The sequence below is a fragment of the Cheilinus undulatus genome, linkage group 19 (genome assembly GCF_018320785.1).
Source record: "Cheilinus undulatus linkage group 19, ASM1832078v1, whole genome shotgun sequence".
NCBI classification, from domain to species: Eukaryota; Metazoa; Chordata; class Actinopteri; order Labriformes; family Labridae; genus Cheilinus; species Cheilinus undulatus.
Window position 1 is genome coordinate 29,735,046 of NC_054883.1, and position 18,754 is coordinate 29,753,799.

The 18,754-nt window shown below is 37.1% G+C and overlaps 1 protein-coding gene across 3 annotated transcripts; it reads left to right on the forward strand.

The window, feature by feature from the left end:
- The first annotated feature begins 358 nt into the window (after positions 1 to 358).
- On the forward strand, positions 359 to 17,257 carry LOC121527447 (cAMP-responsive element modulator-like). Of its 3 annotated transcripts, none has more exons than XM_041814408.1 (5): positions 359 to 386; positions 1,385 to 1,528; positions 4,805 to 4,972; positions 11,836 to 11,980; positions 16,296 to 17,257. In XM_041814408.1, the coding sequence occupies exons 2-5, from the start codon at positions 1,417 to 1,419 to the stop codon at positions 16,474 to 16,476; spliced, it is 606 nt and encodes a 201-aa protein (XP_041670342.1). In that variant the 5' UTR covers positions 359 to 386; positions 1,385 to 1,416; the 3' UTR covers positions 16,477 to 17,257. The 3 variants fall into 3 exon arrangements, with proteins under 3 accessions (XP_041670342.1, XP_041670341.1, XP_041670340.1); XM_041814407.1 differs by having other exon boundaries at positions 382 to 487; positions 15,919 to 17,257; XM_041814406.1 differs by having other exon boundaries at positions 382 to 487.
- The last annotated feature ends 1,497 nt before the right edge of the window (positions 17,258 to 18,754 follow it).

The following is an 18,754-nucleotide window of genomic DNA, read 5'->3' on the forward strand; positions in this document are numbered from 1 at the left end:
ATTTTAAATTTGTTTCTTATCAGAGAGGTAACATTTTTCCAAGCTTAAACTATCACCTTTAGCATGATTCATCATATAGCTTTTAAAGTGGCCTTAATCTTTTGATTTAATGTGTAACAGAAATCGGCAAGACAACGAGCATCTGTATATGTTAATGCCAACCAAGCAAAATTGAGAAAAAGAGGGAAAAAAGTCCAAAACAGCAATAAAGTTCGTGTAATTTCTCCCCCAGATATAACATACTAGAAAATATATCAGATGTATCATATATGAATAATTTGGGCAGTATAACTAAGGGGGAAAAAAAATAAAACAACCATAAAAAAATAATTCCTAACGTCCGTTGACGTCAGCATGGATTTGAATAACGCAAACGTTAGCCTAAGGTAAAGTTAGCATAAATTCAAACAGTTGACAGAAATGTATCAATTTGTCAATAATTTCGTTAACTTTAATAATCGCTCAAGTTGTAGAAATTCTGCGACAGGTAAAATCTTTTCTTAATCCGATAACAATGGCTGTAAAAAGTAAAATAAGGCTACACTTAAATGACCGATCAGGCAGGTAGCTGGTTATTAACGATAGTTAAATGAAAATATAAAAACTTGAAACGGAAAGCAAGGGACTAGCTAGCTAAAATTTTAGATACTTTAAAATCTTTCAGAAATAGAATTTAAAATATCTTTTTATATTTTGATTGATACATCAATATTAATTTTGTCAAACATGAATCAATTCCTGGGCTTTTCTAGATTAGCTGTTTGACTTGATTAGTTGATGGAGTGATCCACTAAAAGTGATGCTGTCTGCTTGCTTTACACACTAGCATAAATAATTCATACAGATGGCTGAATATGAACTATAAATGTTAAAAATGACCTTCAGCATAAAGAATGATTACTTCTGTGTAAATACAGTGCTGTGAAAAAGTATTTGCCCCCTTTCTGATTCCTGACTTTTTTGTTGATTTATCACACTTAAATGTTTCGGATCATCAAACCATTTTTTAAATTTCACAAAGACAACCCAAGTAAATAGAAAATGCAGTGTTTGAATGATTATCAAATTTTTTTTTTTTTTTTTGGGGGGGGGGATCCAAACCTCTCTGGCCCACTGTATTTCATGCTACTGCAAGCAAATGGAGCTCAGACAAAGCTAAGTCATGCTTTATTTGTATAGCACCAATTCATACATGATGTTGTCTCAAGAAACTTTAAAAAGACAGAGCAGGTCTAGACTGTTCCCTTTACGACATATTTTCAAAAACCAATATAATTCAAGAGGTTAAAGCACAAGTGTAAATCATTTTTGTCATACCATGGTGAACATTGCTTTACATCTTTGTTTAAATGCAAACCTTAACTCTAACTCTCTTATGCCACAGGAGGTAACTGTCAATGCGCTGATCAGCTGCACATGGCAGCCAGAATGTATGGAATGAGCTCAGATGGAAAATATCGGCCACATGTACCTATTCCTGTAATTCCTACACCTGTCCATCAGAAGACCAGCCACAACCAAGCATACTGTAAGCATGTGTAAAAGTACATTAACAGTCACAATTCTGTCTCTCATTACAAATTTTCTCATACAAAATGATATGATGATTTCTTAGATGGAACACTTGAATCTCTTAAATGGATTTCATTGTTTTCATCCTTTATGCTGTAAATAACAAAACAAACAAACAAACAAATGAATTAAACATCAAGGAACACACCTAGATATTTAAAGAAAATGCTGACATGTTTCCTTAGAGCAAACGTTTCTATGGAGAACCACATATGAAAATATGTAAAGATGGTTGGACTATTTTCATATACGACACCATAAGGATATTTACGTTAGTAAAGCCAGTTTAATGTAGGTTATGATATGCTTAGTTATTGCTATGCTAAAATGGCTAGTTAATGGCTGACAAGGCAAATACCTGATCAATTTAATGATTTGGGCTTAGAAATCAGATTTCAGGGGGTCCTGATCAGCTGGCTCCACCTCTGGAACATCATTGGTGCCGCTTTTTGCTGCCATAATCCATTGGGGCTTTATAAATCAAGATATTGACATTACTTTGGTTGCCAATATGTTTACCTTTTACAGTGCTGTCTCAATTCAGTCATAAAAAAAATCAGTAAATTATTCAAATTCAATTGAAAATGTTTGTTTGCAGAACTAGCATGGAAGCACTGCCTTGGCCTGAGACGAAGAAGAATAATACGGTCTAGCACAAACTTCATGCTCTTATGTGGGCTGGATGTCACTTAATTTAAAGACCTTGTTGCAGGCCAAAAAAAAAAAATGAACCACAGGCCACATTTGGCCACTGGGCCATAGTTTGGACACCCCCACTGTAGAGTGTCCACAGTGTCTTACACATTTTATTTTGTAGGCGTGTTTTGTATTTACAATTATCTAAGACAATTAAATTCACTTGGCAAGGTATTGAGAGAAAACATATTGATACAAGTATACATATAAATCCATCTATTACAATAAACGGCAACATTCTCTTACTTTAACTGTTTGTTTACTGCTTTGACATAAATTTTTACCACGTTTCTTCACCTGAAAAGATTAATAATGACTATAAATATTCTGAATAATTGTGTTTTTATTTCAAATACCAAAACGTGCTTTAGTCAACAGCCTTTGCTAATCTTAAAGTAATAAACTGCCACTAGTTAGGGGGTAGAGAAAAAATCAGTACAGCATAATATTGCAATATTTTGAGTTTTGTCGTATCAAATCAACTTAATTTATATAGCACTTTACACACAACAGAGTTGATCCAAAGTGCTTAACACTGTACATACAGAAGACAAAATTAAAAGAATGAAAGGAAACATAGAAGACAAGAAGTAAAATTTAAGAGTGACTATAAAGTAGTAGGCTAACTGGTCATAATTATGATTATTATAACAACAACAATTATATCAAAAGTAATAATAAAAATAATCAACTTTAAGAAAGAAACATGAGTAGGTTTTGTCAGGGACAGTTGCAAGCCAATTCATTCTGCCAAGTATTGATTTTTTTCAAATTAATTGCTCATATGAACTGGGGTGTATAATACTGGAACATAAAACCAGTTGCTTTTTCTGTCCACTTGATGATGCTGTGGCACCCTTTGTCCAGTGAGGTTGGCAGAGGTTGAATGTCATAGAGCAGGAAATGCAACATGCAACAATGCAACAAATATGGCAGCACCAGGAAAGGACCTTAGGAATGCAAGCAGGACACGAATGAGATGGACATAACACATGGGGTTTGCAAAGAGTGCTGCATGAAAAACAAAACACTGCGGAAACATGACAAACATGTGGGCAAGGATAATAATATATGAGCTAAACAGTTGATAAAATGGTATAGATGGCAGTATATCCAAATGGTATCACAATACTCAGTGTACTGAGTATTCATGTGATTCAAATCTCAATTTTGAGTCCACAATACGATTCAAATCCTGATTTTTCTTCAAAGAAAACAATTTAGAAATATATTATATAATGTATTATTTTTTCTTCTGTTTTTTTTTTTTTGTTTAAAGTTTAAAATCTTTTTCAGTTTTTAACTTTACTTCTTATTCAAAGTCCCAAAACCCTTTTTATATTTATCACCTTAAAAAATAGTTAATTTGAGAATGTCTCTTTTGAAAGTATCAATTAAATAAAAAAGGGTCATCTAAAAAAGTATTATTAAAATAGATAAAGTAAAATATAAAATAAGGTAATTCCCTTTAAATTCCCATTAAAAGCAACAGTGGAGATTATGTCCCTGGCTTGGAATTTACATGTTTTTCTAAAACAATAACAGCATATCCACATTCTCAGCAGAAGCTGAGACCTCTTTAAAGTCACAATGTCCTCTGCAGTTGAATTATCTCTGTCACTTGGGGCAGAGCTAGGTGGCTGGTATGAAGAGACATGCTTTGGTTACAGGAGAAAGCAGAGTGTTCTTTCCACCACTGGATTGGACAGCTTCACCTCACAACGGTTTGCTGCAACTCACTCTACTCGTCCCAGTAAATGACAGATGCAGGGTTTAAATTCAGTCCAAATTCAAAAAACTTTATTTGTCCCCAGAGGGAGCAATTCAAGGGTTTAGGCAGACTGGCTTGGGTTGCCAAATTAAGTGTGTGGTCAAAGCACTTGATGCGCTAGTTGGCTAGTTTGAATGAAGCTTCGATAAATACAGCCACCAACACTTTAGTGGCTTCTTAAGCATGATGAGATGTAAATGAATAATTCTTCTATTTTATGTCCAACAGATGTAAAGCAACATTAACTTCTAGATTAACTTTTCTTTGAGCTCTGATTCTGTCTTTATCAACTATAAATTAAGAACCTGGCTTTAAACCTTCTAGATGTTCAGGTGAGTTTGTTGCCAGATTTCTTGTTTTTAAATCTGACAATCTGGTGCTGCCACAGTAACAGATGAATATCTAGAAACATACGCTAATAGAAGACAACAAGAATCACACAAGTTCAGAAAAGTACAGACAGTTAATGTTAAAGTGTAACTGACATGTCACTCTTGTACAATTTCCTAGCGGACAGGTACTACTTAATATGTCAGAAGCCATTTTTCTGCTGCTGTTTGCAATGCTTATATAATTATTATGAGGATATAGTCTTTTTCAACCCATACATTTGCTCAACCTGAAGAAGTTCTACCAGACAAATTAACAATTTGGAATATTAAGAAAATTTTAAGTCACAGATACTGCTGCCACAATGGACATTTTTGAATTTGAGTGCCTATCCCATGATACTTTACTCTGTGTTTCTGCTGTTTCTGGTTCTAGTTGGATCTTCTCAAGGAGGTCCTATAAATATGGTGTCATGGGGGACACAGAACCTGTCGACTGTGAACATGACCTGCACACAAGCATCACAGCCTCTATCAAGCACTTTCCAGAGCTACAGTGAGCTTATGAATTCCACACAGCATGGTTATACGCAGTCACCATCAGGTAATAATAATAATAATTGATTTAGTATGGTCCTCAATGGTTAGTTTTGTTGCTTCACTATAAGAGGGTTTTAAAATCTTTACTACCTCTTCTTGTCTGTGTTAGGATTGTCAAAATGTTTTATACTTCTGCTTTTTGATATCACATGTGACCACATCTACATGCATATTGAAGCAAACTCCTACACGTTCTGAATTGCACGAATTTGTTGCACACATTTCAGTACCCATGTGTTGCCAATATACTGTACATATGCAGCAAATTAGCTTCTTTTTTCAACTACAGAGGTTACCACTCGCATCAAAGCAGTGACCACCAGTGTGATGAGGGATGTAGTGTCTGTACGTAGGGTGCCTGCTCTACCAACTAGCTAAAACTGCAGCCCCAATATGTAATTCAAATATGTTCATAGTTGTACAAGTTGGAGTCAGGCAGGTCTGTAGGAGCAGGCTATCTACACTAACTATGTAGAGTAACCTGAAACAAGGGAGCTGAAGAATTCTGGTTCTTTAAAACATGATAGTTTTACAGCCCTGTAGTGCAGCTTTAGTTCAGTTAAAGATCTGAATGTATCCTCAATTATTCCTATCCTAAATGTTCTTGTTCATCATTTTTCTAAAACATAGCACAAAGCACAAAATGAAAAGGCAGCCAAAATGTACATCCTACTTGTCAAACTTAGTATGTCCCTAAAGAAAAAAAAAGGAAAAATCTGACGTCATCTCAAAAGGACTTTATGTTCTTTTTAACTCTGCAATACCTGCAGAGGGAGCCAGCTCACCCAGCTTAGTGTGAGATTAATCATTTGAGGGAGAATTTGTATTTTCTGGCAATGGCAAAAGGTTAAATAAACATATAATTACTTGGCTAAATTAGTAACCTAGATCTTGAATGTTTGAACATTTTGAATGATAGATTCATTAAGGTGAATGAAATTGTCTTAATGTACAACCCTAATTCCATAAGAGTTGGAGCACTTTGTAAAATGTATTTAGATTTAAGTTGATTACAATGATTTTCATATCTCAAAAACACCTTTTTAAAAATTCAAAATAAAACATAAACAACATATGAGATGTTGAAACAGACATTTTACCATTTCATGAAAAATATTAACTCATTTTGAACTTAGGGGCAGCAACAAATCTTAAAAAGTAGCAACAGGGTACAAAAGGCTGGAAAAGTAAATGGTTCTAACAAAAAATAGCTAAAGGAGCATTTTGCAAATAATTTGGTTAATTTGCTACTGGTCAGTGACATGACTGGATATGAAAATGAATGTTTGAGAGAATCTCTCAGAAGTGCAGATGGGCAGATGTTCACCAATCTACGATAAACTGCGTCTAAAAATGTTGGAACAATTTCAGAAAAAGATTTCTCAGTGTAAGATTGCAAAGACTTTGTATGTCCCTTCATCTACAGTACATAATGTCATCGAAAGATCCGAAGAATCTGGATAAATCTCTGTGCCCAAAGGAAAAAGGGGAGGTCAATATTGGAGGCCTGTGATCTTTGGGTCCTTAGGCGGCCCTGAATTAAAAGCAGGCGTGATTCTGTACTAGACATCACTGAGTGGTCTTGGGAACTCTTCCAGAAAACATTGTATGTCAACACAGTACGCAGTGCCTTCCACAAATGCAAGTTAAAGCTGCATCATGCAAAGAAGAAGCTGTATGTTAACATGGTCCAGCAATGCTGCCATCGTATCTGGAGAAAAGCTTATTCACAATAGAGCAAAGCAAAATGGAAAACTGTTCTGAGGTGAGACGAATCAAAATTGGAAATTCTTTTTGGAAACCACAACACTGTGTCCTGCAAACTAAAGAGGAGTGGGACCATCCAGCTTGTTGTCAGCACACACTTCAAAAGCCTACATCTCTGATGGTATGGGGTTGTATTAAACCGGGTACACACTGTGTGATTTCAAGCCAACTGAATCGCTTATAACACATGACCACTGGCATAACTTATGTGTTTACACTACACGATCTGATGGTATAGCACAACCTGAGTACTAACACTGTACAAGTGACGTCGGGACAGATTGTGACAAAAATCAGTCAAGTTTCATTTGAAAAAGTCTGACACACTGAGTTTGAAGTCCAGTTGTATCTTTGCTCTCTCACTCTGTCTCTCTCCCGCTATCTCTCTCTCTCTATCCCACACACACACACACAAATTGCATCACCATCCGTTGTCAGCTGGAGTTGGAGGTCGGGGGACAGAAATATTTCCTGCTCCTTTAATTCCTTCATCATAGCTGGGGTGGTGGGCATTAGCAAGACATTCCTGCTGTTGTCATGATGATTTAAGATGCTGTCTGACAGTTTACGAAGGAAAAAATACCCCGTAGTTGAGGATTCTGCTCTTGGCTCTGCTCTCACTGTGGGACTGTGTGGAGTCGTATGACCAAAATATCAAACATGTCAGAAATCCATCTGACCAGTAGGGAGCAGCTGGTCCAGGTCATGGTTGGTTGATGCCCAATCCAACTTAAAATCAGCACCACTTCCAAGTGAGTCAGCATACACATATGGAACAGCACTATCAGTGCTGAAATATGTGTAGACGACTAAGGGCAACTTGTGCTCCTATCCATATTGAGTCCAGGTGCTACAGTAGCCTGCCTGCAGTCTAGACCTTTTAACAATAGAAAACGTTTGATGTATCATAAAACGAAAAATCTGGCAAAGAAGACCCAGGACTGTTGAAGAATGAGACAGCATTCTTCTCCCAAAAATACAGCGACTGACCACCCCACTTCCCAGACATTTATAGACTGTTGTTAAAAGAAAAGCTACTGTACACATTGGAAAAATGTCCCTGTCCCTACTTATTTGAGACGTGTTGCTGCCGTCAAATTCAAAATCAAGTAATATTTTTCATTAAATTGTAAAATGTCTCAGTTTTTACATCTGATGTGTTGTTTTTGTTTTATTGTGAATAATAGCAAATCTTTAAGTGCTGCAGGGTTAAAACAGGAGCATAAAATATCAGTTTCAAAGCATGAGAAAACATGAGCACAAGAACTACAAATAAGGGCAGTATATGAAAAAATCTGTAATAAGAAAAACACCACTCAGTATGCCTCACATGTGTGTTATTATTTCATGATATACTATTGTGACAATTACAAGGACAAGACACAAAGTTTTATTTCAGGCTAAAAAAATGTAGTTTGACCATGAGATGATGAGCTGGTGATACACGTCTGAAAAATCTCCGTCCATATTCAACAAGCTGCATTATTCAGAGCGGTGCTTCACTCCAGCTCAGGAACATTCCTCCTCCAAAGACAAACAGCGTAGCTCCTGACTCATAGCGCTGTGTCGGGGGAGAGAGAGCAAACCATACTGTTGACATCAGGAGGCTAGTGATGTCATGGTGATGTCAATGCCTCTAATTGTAAATTGCACACATAGCCTGGCTGTTGGTTGTGGTAACACATCAGTCAGAGGGAAGACTCAGAAGGGGAGAGCTGCTTTTGGAAAGCCTGGGAGTAGATACAGTATGGCTGTAACTGGGGATGAGACAGAAACAGGTAGGCTTGATATCAACTTTTACTGCCTGATCTTTAGCAAAATGGTTCTTATTAGATTGTTGCTTAGCTGGAAAACAGATTCAAGAATATTTCAAAACATTGCTCATGATCATCACTGATAACTCAACATGGTAAATGTGCTTTTATTATGGCTGAAACAGAAAAATACTTATAGCTGTGAACTGCCTCTCAAACATTGTACATATTTCTATGTTTTTTCTTAAATTTTCATCAACCTTAATCAATTTGTTAAAAAAAATAATCAAAGTAACATCACAATAAGACACAAATCATGTCAAAGGATTGATGAAAATCTAATTTTCCTCAGAGATGCAACAACATTCCTCCAATAACAAACGTTTTCATAGTCTGTTTGCCTCTCTCCCTCTCTCTCACTCTTGCTCTCTCCCCCCCTCTGTGAAATGCTTCAGCGCTCTGCCCACTCACAGCACATAGCAGCAGTAGCTGACGTAGCTGCTTTTCCTGGAACAGACCCCCAGCAGCTACATGTAAATGCGAACCAGTGAATGAGATGCGTGCTGACGTCAGTTGCTGGCCACGCTGTGATTATTTGCCGTCCTTTTGCAATTCCAGCACATCACAGACTTAATCATCAGCGTGTTACATGATATGAGGGGCAGAGTGTTACTGGCATTGAACAACGAAGCCGTAGAGAAGAATGGCACCAACTGTCTGTGTATTTCTATTAATTTTTTTCAGTGTCAAACACAAGTTTGATAAGATTATAGTGCAGAAAATTATATTTGATATCAGTCACTCATACTTTCTGACTATATCCATTCTTCATTTTCCTTTTAATAAGGATTTATATGTATCCAACATCCCTTACTGAATTTGCATGTTAGAATGAATTACCCTTGAAATCTGAAATCTTGTTAAACTAAAGGGCATTTTATCGTATGTTTGGTTGCATACACATTAAATCATAAAAGTTGGTGCTTTCTTTGTTCACACTTAATCTTTCAGTTTTCTTCTTAGAATCAAAACTGCTTACTTTACTTTTGTCACTAGTCATGGTATTTGAAAAGCTAGCATCAGGCTTGTATACCTTCCTCTCTTGCTATTCTGTGCCTTAGTTTTCACCAGACCAAACTAGCACAACATGTTAGAAGCTAAAATATATGATTTTTTAAAAATGGGATGATCATATGGAAACACTTGTGATTTTCACTTGGGATGCATGATATTGGATTAACACTGTCTGTTTTGCTGTGTATTTAACTTTATTTGGGGGTATGACTTTACCCAAACAACCTGGTTGGAGATCTATTCTATTGTTGTTCTTGCCAATAAGGAAATATCATATTTTATTGTACAGTTACTCAGTAGATACTCACTATTCAGTGCTTAAAGTAAACTTTAAATTAAATACTTTTTACTTTTACTTGAGTAGATTTATAGACCAGTACTTTTTCTTATGTAAATTTTAACCAGACTAACTGTACTTTAACCTGAGTACTTTATGTACTTTATCCACCTCTGGGTGCTACATTGTCTGGCCCATTGTACACAGTTCTCCTGTCTTAGCCCTGCTTGATTCAGCCTTTCTGCTCATTAGACACTTGGTGTTTTTTCCAATTAAAAATGTGTGTATATACATGTGTAGGTATTTGTATCAGCTATGTTTTTTTCTTTTCCATACAATGACATGCACCGTTGGAGAAAACTACGGTTATAGATTGATTAGACCACGTAATCAAACTGTCGTCCTTGTCCCAGAGTACATGAGAAGTATGAGAATAGATTTTTTTGAAGGGAACATGTCCCCCTCCTTTACCTTAGATGGTGATATGCCCCCTTTCAGCTATTTACTTTGGACTTTCTTACTGTTGACCTTGCTAACAAGTTGGCATCAAGTTCCTAACAAGATAGCAAGTGGTAAACTGGTTGTATGTTTAACGATGAAATTGTGGATACATTTTATGGCTTATTAAATTTCATACCTTCCATATGATATACTTACGGCACAAATGCCACGCAAACCATTCTTCTAGCTTACAGTGATATCCAGAGGCTGGTGACAAAATTATTTCTGCTATGATTGAAGTGCATACATTCAAAAGTTAGGGCCTGTGTCCATAGCCAGCTTTTTTAGTGCTGGCAGCACTTATTTTTAATTCAAAACCAAATCGCCCTCAGTGTCAGCTGTTTTTGTCGCTGCACTTAAAGCGCTCTCAGGTGAAAAACTGTTCAACTATTGGAACAGTGCTGCACTTGTCAATGTCACTTCTTCCTCACTTGCCAATCTAAATACAAAAGGGGTGGGACTTCTGGCAATAGCAGAAGAAAAAATGATCTGACTCATCTGTCTGTCTTTTTGGAGGGTAATTTTCAGGTCTGCAGCTGCTGCCTGTGTCAAGACAGGATTCCTTTACATTGTTTGCATTTCTTCTGTGTGATATTTCCATGAAATATGAAAATATGAAGCACATAGAGCTACTTTAAAACAATGCAGAATCATTTTTGTTGCGCTCTGGAAATGAGGTCCTGAGTGCTGCCAGCGCAAAAAAAAAAAAAAAAAAGCCAGCTATGGACACATAGCCTAGCCTATAGACAAACATGTTTACATGCATTTCAAAAGTCCAGTATTAGTCTCAGTAATTTGACTCTAATTGTACATAAATGCACTGACTTACTGAGTCATAGAGTATAAACATTGCTTTACAATTTTTATACATGAAAGAAATAACATTTAGAAAGTATATGTGTTTGCCTATAAAATAAAACCTTTTGTGATACTTCACTGAATTCCAGGTTGGTGAAGGCATGTGCTCCCTACAATATTTTTTTTTCTTTCATTCAATGAAAAATAACTAGAAAAGGATGAAAAATGAAAAGGAATCCTGTCTTGGTGTAAGCAGAAACTGTAGAGCTGGAATTTTACACCCTCAAAAAGACAAATGAAATTGATAGTCCCTCTGCCATTGCTGCAAGGGCTCTGTTGGTGATAAAGCTGATATCAAATGTCCCACTCCTTCTTGATTTTGATAGGTCAGTAAGAGAGAAGTGACACTGACAAGCATGGTGCTGTTCCAAAAAATGAACTATAATAAACTGAGAGTGCTGAGTGCACGGTGATAGAAAACAGCTGGCACCAAGGGCTTTTTAGACCTCACAATACCAGACCACACTGGCTGTGTATTGAAAACGATTGCTGCCAGGAGATAAACAGGGGCTATGGACACAAGCCCTAAATTGACAAAAGCATGGATGTTTTCTATCAGTTTATTCACACATTCTTAAGTCTTTAAGCTCATATTCTTCTTAAAAGGGACTGACTTGTTGTTTGGTGTCTCCTCAGGCACTGCAGGTGATTTGACTGCCTGCCAGCTGCGTAACCCCAGCTCCAGTCTCCCTCAGGGGGTGGAATGCGCCAGCGCCCATAGCTCCCAGACACCTGTAGGGGATGCTTTACAGAAGAGAGAGCTCCGCCTGATGAAGAACAGGTAGACAGGAATGTTTACACTTCTCAATCTGAGGACACGCAAACCCTATTCATATGAGAAGTAGATACAATCAGCTGATGTTTGCTAAATTAGATGCACTGGTATTAATTTGCATGGCGCCTTGTAGTATGAAAATTTTAAAACAGCTCTATTCACTTATATTCTGAAGAGTTATCTACATGACTGATACATTTAATTTGCCTAAACTCTACATATGAGGCTGCAGCCAGCCACTTTTAGACCATACTTGTGATAGTAATGTTACTAAGATTCACACTCAGGGTGGAATGCTCAAATTATGTTATCATGTGTTTCTGTTAGTTGTTTCTGTAGTTTTGTCAGACTCTTTACATTTTTAAATGGCTAACAACTTAGAATATAACACTGAGAAATGATAGCAACATTTGAGCTTTCCACTGTAAGTTGAATATGGATTATGGCTGAAGTAGGAGCATGGTTTATTAACTTAGCTTAGCTTGAAGGCTGTGAAAAAGGGAGATTGTACCTACTGTACAAGCACTTTTAAAGCTTACCATTTATTGGATTGTTCTATTATTAAAAAAAAAACTGTACTCAATTTTTAAAAATTTTAAAGTCATAGGGCGTTTTTATGCCCAGTGATTTTGTCTATGCACCCCATCTGTTGTCCTCAAGCAGGTGGTCCGGGTCCAAATCCAGCCTGTGACTCCTTTTTCTGCAAGCCAATCCCCACACTCTCTCATTCCAGATTTTGACTTTATCCACTGTTCTGTCTCAATAAAGGCGTAAAAAGCACAAAATAGGTAAATCAAATTCTAGAATTACCCAATCCTATTGATAAGAGCAATCCATCCTGGTATTTTGCTCAAACAGTGCCTGTCGCAATACTTTACAATCTACAATCTATCGAAATGAATGGTTATAAATGGAGAAAACAGGGTCTTTAAGGATTTAAAAGCTTATAATAAAAAAACAACAACTATATGGTTTAAGTAAAAATGCTAACACTTTTCAAAAGAGAGTCACAAAGTGCTTCATAATATAAAAACATAAAAACACAGATTTACAGAAGCAGGACATCAATAAAATTACCAAAACAATAATTCAAGAAGATAAAGGTTAAAAACTCGCTAAAATAAGATAATATTCAGACCCCCAGAAATTGATTAAAATCAGTTAAAACTCAATTGAAACCATTTAGAGTCAGTTAAAACTCTGGTAAAGCGTAAACCCAAGTAACAGAAATCCATAAACTAAGACTACCATGAAGTTTTCATAAAGATGTTCAAACCACTTCTAAAATTAAACATTAGCCAGTGAAGAGAGGCTTTAATAGCAGTGATATTATCTCTCTTTCTTGTTTCAGTGAGAACTCTGGCTGTTTCATTTTGGACTAACTTAAGTTCATACAGATTTTGTTTTGACTGGCAAAAGTACAGAGAGGTAGAGTAATCTACTCAGGAGGAAATGAGAAGCATGTGACTAATTTTTAAGAGTTTCCTCAAAGAGAGTACAACTAAATTTGCATTCTTATCCAGATTGAGGTTATTATGGGAAATCATTCCAAGATCTTTGCAATCATGGGAAATGTTGGATGATAGAGAGGCTAGGTACTGAGGTATCTGGACATTTGAGAACAATGAAAACTTCTGTTTTTTTATATTGAGCTGCTAAAAGTTGTGGGCCACTCAGTTTTTGATATTTGCGGGGAAAATATTTGATATTTGACATGAGCAAGAAAATGTGTTCTGGGTTGTTACAGCTAAGAGAAAGATAAAGTTGAGTATCATCCAAGAGCAACATATAAACCTTTATAAAATAAACCAAGTTAGTGTATATCAGTGTCTGTTCAGAGTCTTTCAATCATACTTGACAGAAGACCCCATCTTGTGGTCAGAGATGTCATAAACAGACATCTCATACCTAATGTGTGTATTTCAACTGTGTTGAATAAGTTGGATCTTAACTTTCTAAGCGTTCTCATCACTTATGTGTATGTGAGGAATATGTTAAGAGGCAGGCAGGCCACAGTGCCTCCTGTTTTAGAGCAATTGCTGGCTTGAAGTCAGGAGCACAGGACTCACATTCTACAGCTTTATTCCTCTCCAGTTTCAGCCCAAGGACACAGAGCTTTTCTTTTACACTTCTCTGTGTTACATAAAGTGAAATATATTCCTTAAAACATTTGAAGCACAAAATACTTGTAGTCGTGAAAGCCACCAGACTATATTTTCATTGTAATTGTACTTTGCAAAGGACAGGAGTTGGGAATGGTAAATGGATTTGAGCTTGTATAAGGCCTTTGGTCACCTTACTATTCAAAGCCCTTTTGCACCACAGGACACACCTTTCACTCCACATTCACACATGGCAGGGAGAATTGCCTATTAGTATTAGCTAATCTCAAGCATTCAAAGCTAATCCCATTCATACAAAGCAGTGGGACTGTAGGAGCTGGGGATTGAACCCACAACCTTCCTGTTGGGACAATCAACTCAACCTACTGAGCGACAGTTGCTGGTCTACTACTGCCTCAATCTGTTGATGTTTTGTACTACTAGGTAGTTTAGGTGTAATAGACAGAGGTGGAAAAAGTACCCAACTCTTGTACTCAAGTACAGGTACAGTTACTCCCGTTAAATTTTACTTAAATAAAGTACTTGTCTATAAATATTCAGTAAAAGTAACAACTTGACTTGAAGTACTAAGAATTGAAGAGTATATCAAACCTGCTACTGATTTTATTAGTTTCCTACTCTTTCAAAAAAGGTCTGCCTTTCTTGAAATCCTTTCTTAAAGAATATTTTGTGGTCTTTTCGCCTTTATTATGATAGGATAGCTAGAGAAAGACAGGAAAAAGTGAGGAGAGAGTAGGAGACATGCAACAAATTGTGTCAGGATTGGGAGTCGAACGTAAATCCAGAGAAACAAGGATTATAGCCTCCGTACATGGGATGCCTGCTTTACAAACTAAACTAAATTAGTGCCTTTGTGAATGCTCTGTAACACTGACAGACAAATAATGAACCAGGCAGGGGCACTTATTTGACTTAGTTTGATCAGGCACGTTTTTGTTTAGGGAAGTCTTTAGAGTCTATAATGGCACCAATCTATTCAAACAAACACAAAAAGCATTTTTAGTGAGTCTTTTCAACAACATTTAAAATGAGCCTCTGGTCTTAAAATATTGGATTCTCTCTTTCAGAGGAACATTGCACAGTGTATTCTTTGTTTATTGCCCTCAGACATATCAATGTGGCTCTTTTGCACAAATGCAGTGTGAACTTTGTTTTCCATGACCTTTATGTTATTGCAAAGACCAAAGACAACAGATGACGATAACTGTATGCATGTAATAATGAGATTTACAAGCCTGTCATCATACTCCCGCATGACTCCCATTCATCCGATGTTTTTAGCTGCTAATTCCCACGTTGTCTGACTCCATATTATCTGCTTTGTAATGCATGATGGATGTACACAACAGTTGGAACTTGTGTTTGTGGGGTGTGGAAAAGTGTGGTTTACTGGTCAGCTAATCTTAATTACTGCCTGTTTTTGTGGCTTGCTGTCTGTTGAAGACTTCTTATGTGTTTGCTGTCAACAGTCGTGTGTCACTGCTGGCATTAACTCTTGCTTTTCTTGCTTTTTGCATGTTGCCTGTCCTCCCACCTCATGCTTTAGCTCCCATCAATCATCAGTCACTCTTCTTGGATGCTTTGCTTTGGTTTGTTTGTTTGATTACCCAGAGGTATCTAATTTCCCAAACATAATCGTCATTATCCTAACATTGCGTGTCTGCATGACCTCACAGACCTCTTCTATTTCTTGTGCTGTAAGCCTTGTCTCTCTCTGGCTGTGAACCGATTTATGGATTGAATGAGTTCCTCTGTTGTATCTGGGAAAAAAGCCAAGATGTTGACTTCTTTCTTCACGGTTGGTGTTGTTGTTGCTTCTAGGGAAGCCGCCCGGGAGTGTCGGCGAAAGAAGAAGGAATATGTGAAATGCCTCGAAAATCGCGTGGCTGTGCTCGAAAATCAAAACAAGACTCTGATTGAGGAGCTTAGAGCCTTAAAAGACATCTATCGGCACAAAGTCGAGTGATCTCTCTGACTGAGGAGGAGCGTACGGGTTGTGTTTGGTGTACATCTGTGGGTTGTCTTATTGAGGACTGTGGTTTTTCTTATAAACACATAAACACACAGACAAAACACTCCTTGTTAACACTGTTAAATTTGTTTCGATGGTGACGCAAGTGTGTCTGGCTCCACCACCAGCATAAACACAAACCTTGTTTCAGGTCAGGGTTAATATCAGTGAGTGTCCCTTTTATTAGGGTGGCTGCCAGTGAATGCAGGAAGAGGAAGAAGGACTATTACCACAGCCTGGAGCACCGCATTGCTTTACTGGAGATGGAGAATAGGAACCTAAAGACCCATCTGCTGTTCCTCTGCAACAAGAGCATCAAAGTTGTCCCTGTGGCTGTACCAGCACCACTTAACCCACCACCATTTTAATTGCACAACATTCCTTTATGATCAGTTAAGAATTCAAATACTACATTAACTCAGATTTTTTGTGATGATTCGTTTATTGTAAAGGTTTTTTCAGGTAACAGTCAGGTTGGTTTTCATCAGCAGCTCTTGTGATTGTTCCGTCTACCAGAGACAAACATTTGCTGTACTTAGCAACCTCTTTATTAGTATTTTATTAGACCTAATTTCATGATTCTGTATGAGTTTTTATCTTTTTCCAGCATATGAAGCTGTTGTTAATTTGGTTGGATTATCCTTTTTGTTATGGTTTAAAATGCCTGTGCAAAATTGTACTGAAAACAATTGTAAGGGGAATTTCCATACAAACTGTTAAGGACTTGCTTCAACAGTTTTCCTTTGTTGGCAAATTTTAATGGCTGCAACTTTATCCCATTTAGACCTAAGGCCACCGAAAACACGCTAAAACCAAAGTTTTTTTTGTAAGAAATCCCCAAAAACCAGAGGGTTTTCTGCAAAAAAAGAGCAAGGAACAGCTTCTTTTTGTTTTAGTGTATCAATTAAGCCTTGTCCTTTTTAAAAGAAAAAGCTTTGTCTCTGTAGAAATCTGTAATGTTGACATAAAAATTGTTCCATTTGGACCATTTAGAGGCAAAAACAAGAACAGAAACTCTAAAATACTGGAAATTCCCCTAGTCAATTATGTAAATGTGTTGAAATATAAGCCTTTAAACTTGACTATTTTTTGTTCATTACAGTATGCAAATACCAAGGCTGAATCTAAAATAATTTGTGTAACTAGGTTGGTGAGTGGTTCAGTTTTTCTGAGTTAGTGTTTTATTTCTCATATACTGCCAAAGCTGTTGTTTGGTTATGATCATACCTTATCTAAATGTTTCGTGGATATATTTTTCAACTGTATTTGCTTCAATAAAGTTCTGGTTCAGTCTCTGTTTTAAAAAGTTGAAAGTAGTATATACAGCAGGATCCAAGTGTGAAGTGGTAATTGACTTCTCAGAAAAGCCCTTAAGAGAAGTTGTAACACACATGTGAGTCTGTGCTACACTAATGCAAGAGCTCCACCAACAGTGTTTATTGAAGCTTTTGTTCTCCCAGTTAAGCTCAGACCCAACCTTGACTTTCTGGTCAGAACATGAAGTGATGTTCTGGCAGTGATGCTTCCACTTGAATGCAATGACTGTCACAGTGGAGAAAAGAAAATTCATATCTTTCATCACCTTGTACAGATTGTGAACATGCTGTGGAAGAAGCACAATATTAATACACAATGCAGGCTGAAAGTAAGGGAAGTAGGCAACCCTGAATAAAAACACATTTTCTCAGCTAGAATGTGGGTGTGTTAAGAGAAAGGGAAGATCGAGCAGTTTTGACACTGATTGCATTTTTATATTTCCATCCATTCATTTTCTATACCCCCTATCCCATTGGGGTTGCAGGTGACTGGAGCCTATCCCAGCTGTCATTGGGCGAGAGGCGGGTTACACCCTGGACTGGTCAATCGCAGGGCTGACATATAGAGACAGACAACCAGGCACGCTCGCATTCACACCTATGGCCAGTTTAGTGTTTAACCTAACAAGCACATTTTTGGTGGTGGGAAGAAGCTGGAGAAAACCCATGCATGCACAGGGAGAACATGCAAACTCCACACAGAAAGGCCCCAACCAGGAAGTGAACCAGGAACCTTCTTGCTATGAGGCAACAGCGCTAACCTCTGTGCCGCCATGCAGCCCAATTTTTTAAAATTTGTTAGAAACAGTTAAATTTCAAAGTACTGGTCAGGGTGTCTGTGGATCCCCAAGAGCTCTTAAAGGGGATATTCTATTAAAACTCCAACTTTTTCATGTTTTGGAACGTAGAATATGTTTGGGTTTCTGGAGTATCTGCCAACCCACAAAGTGTAAGATAAGCCAATATAGTCCTTCATTCATGTTGGCCTTTTTCTGAAAACATGAAATTAAAGTCATATCTTAGTTTTATTTGTGAGAGGTCTGAAATTTTTGATGGAAGTGAGACATTTAGAATTATATTATCAAATCTACACTGTTAGTGTTCGCAGGACAAATGAAGGCATTTATGGATAGTGTTTACAGGCCTGCCCACAAAATTGGCTGGGCCATTGGAAATCCCGGGCCATCCCCAGTTGTGATAGATTGATGATGTTTGTGTGTTGAATCACTAGTATTGGTGCTTATTTTGGAGCTGAAAAGAATGTCAAACTATTACTGAGTTCTGATGTTGAAATTATTCATTCATGCCACTTTTTAACTTCTTTTCATCA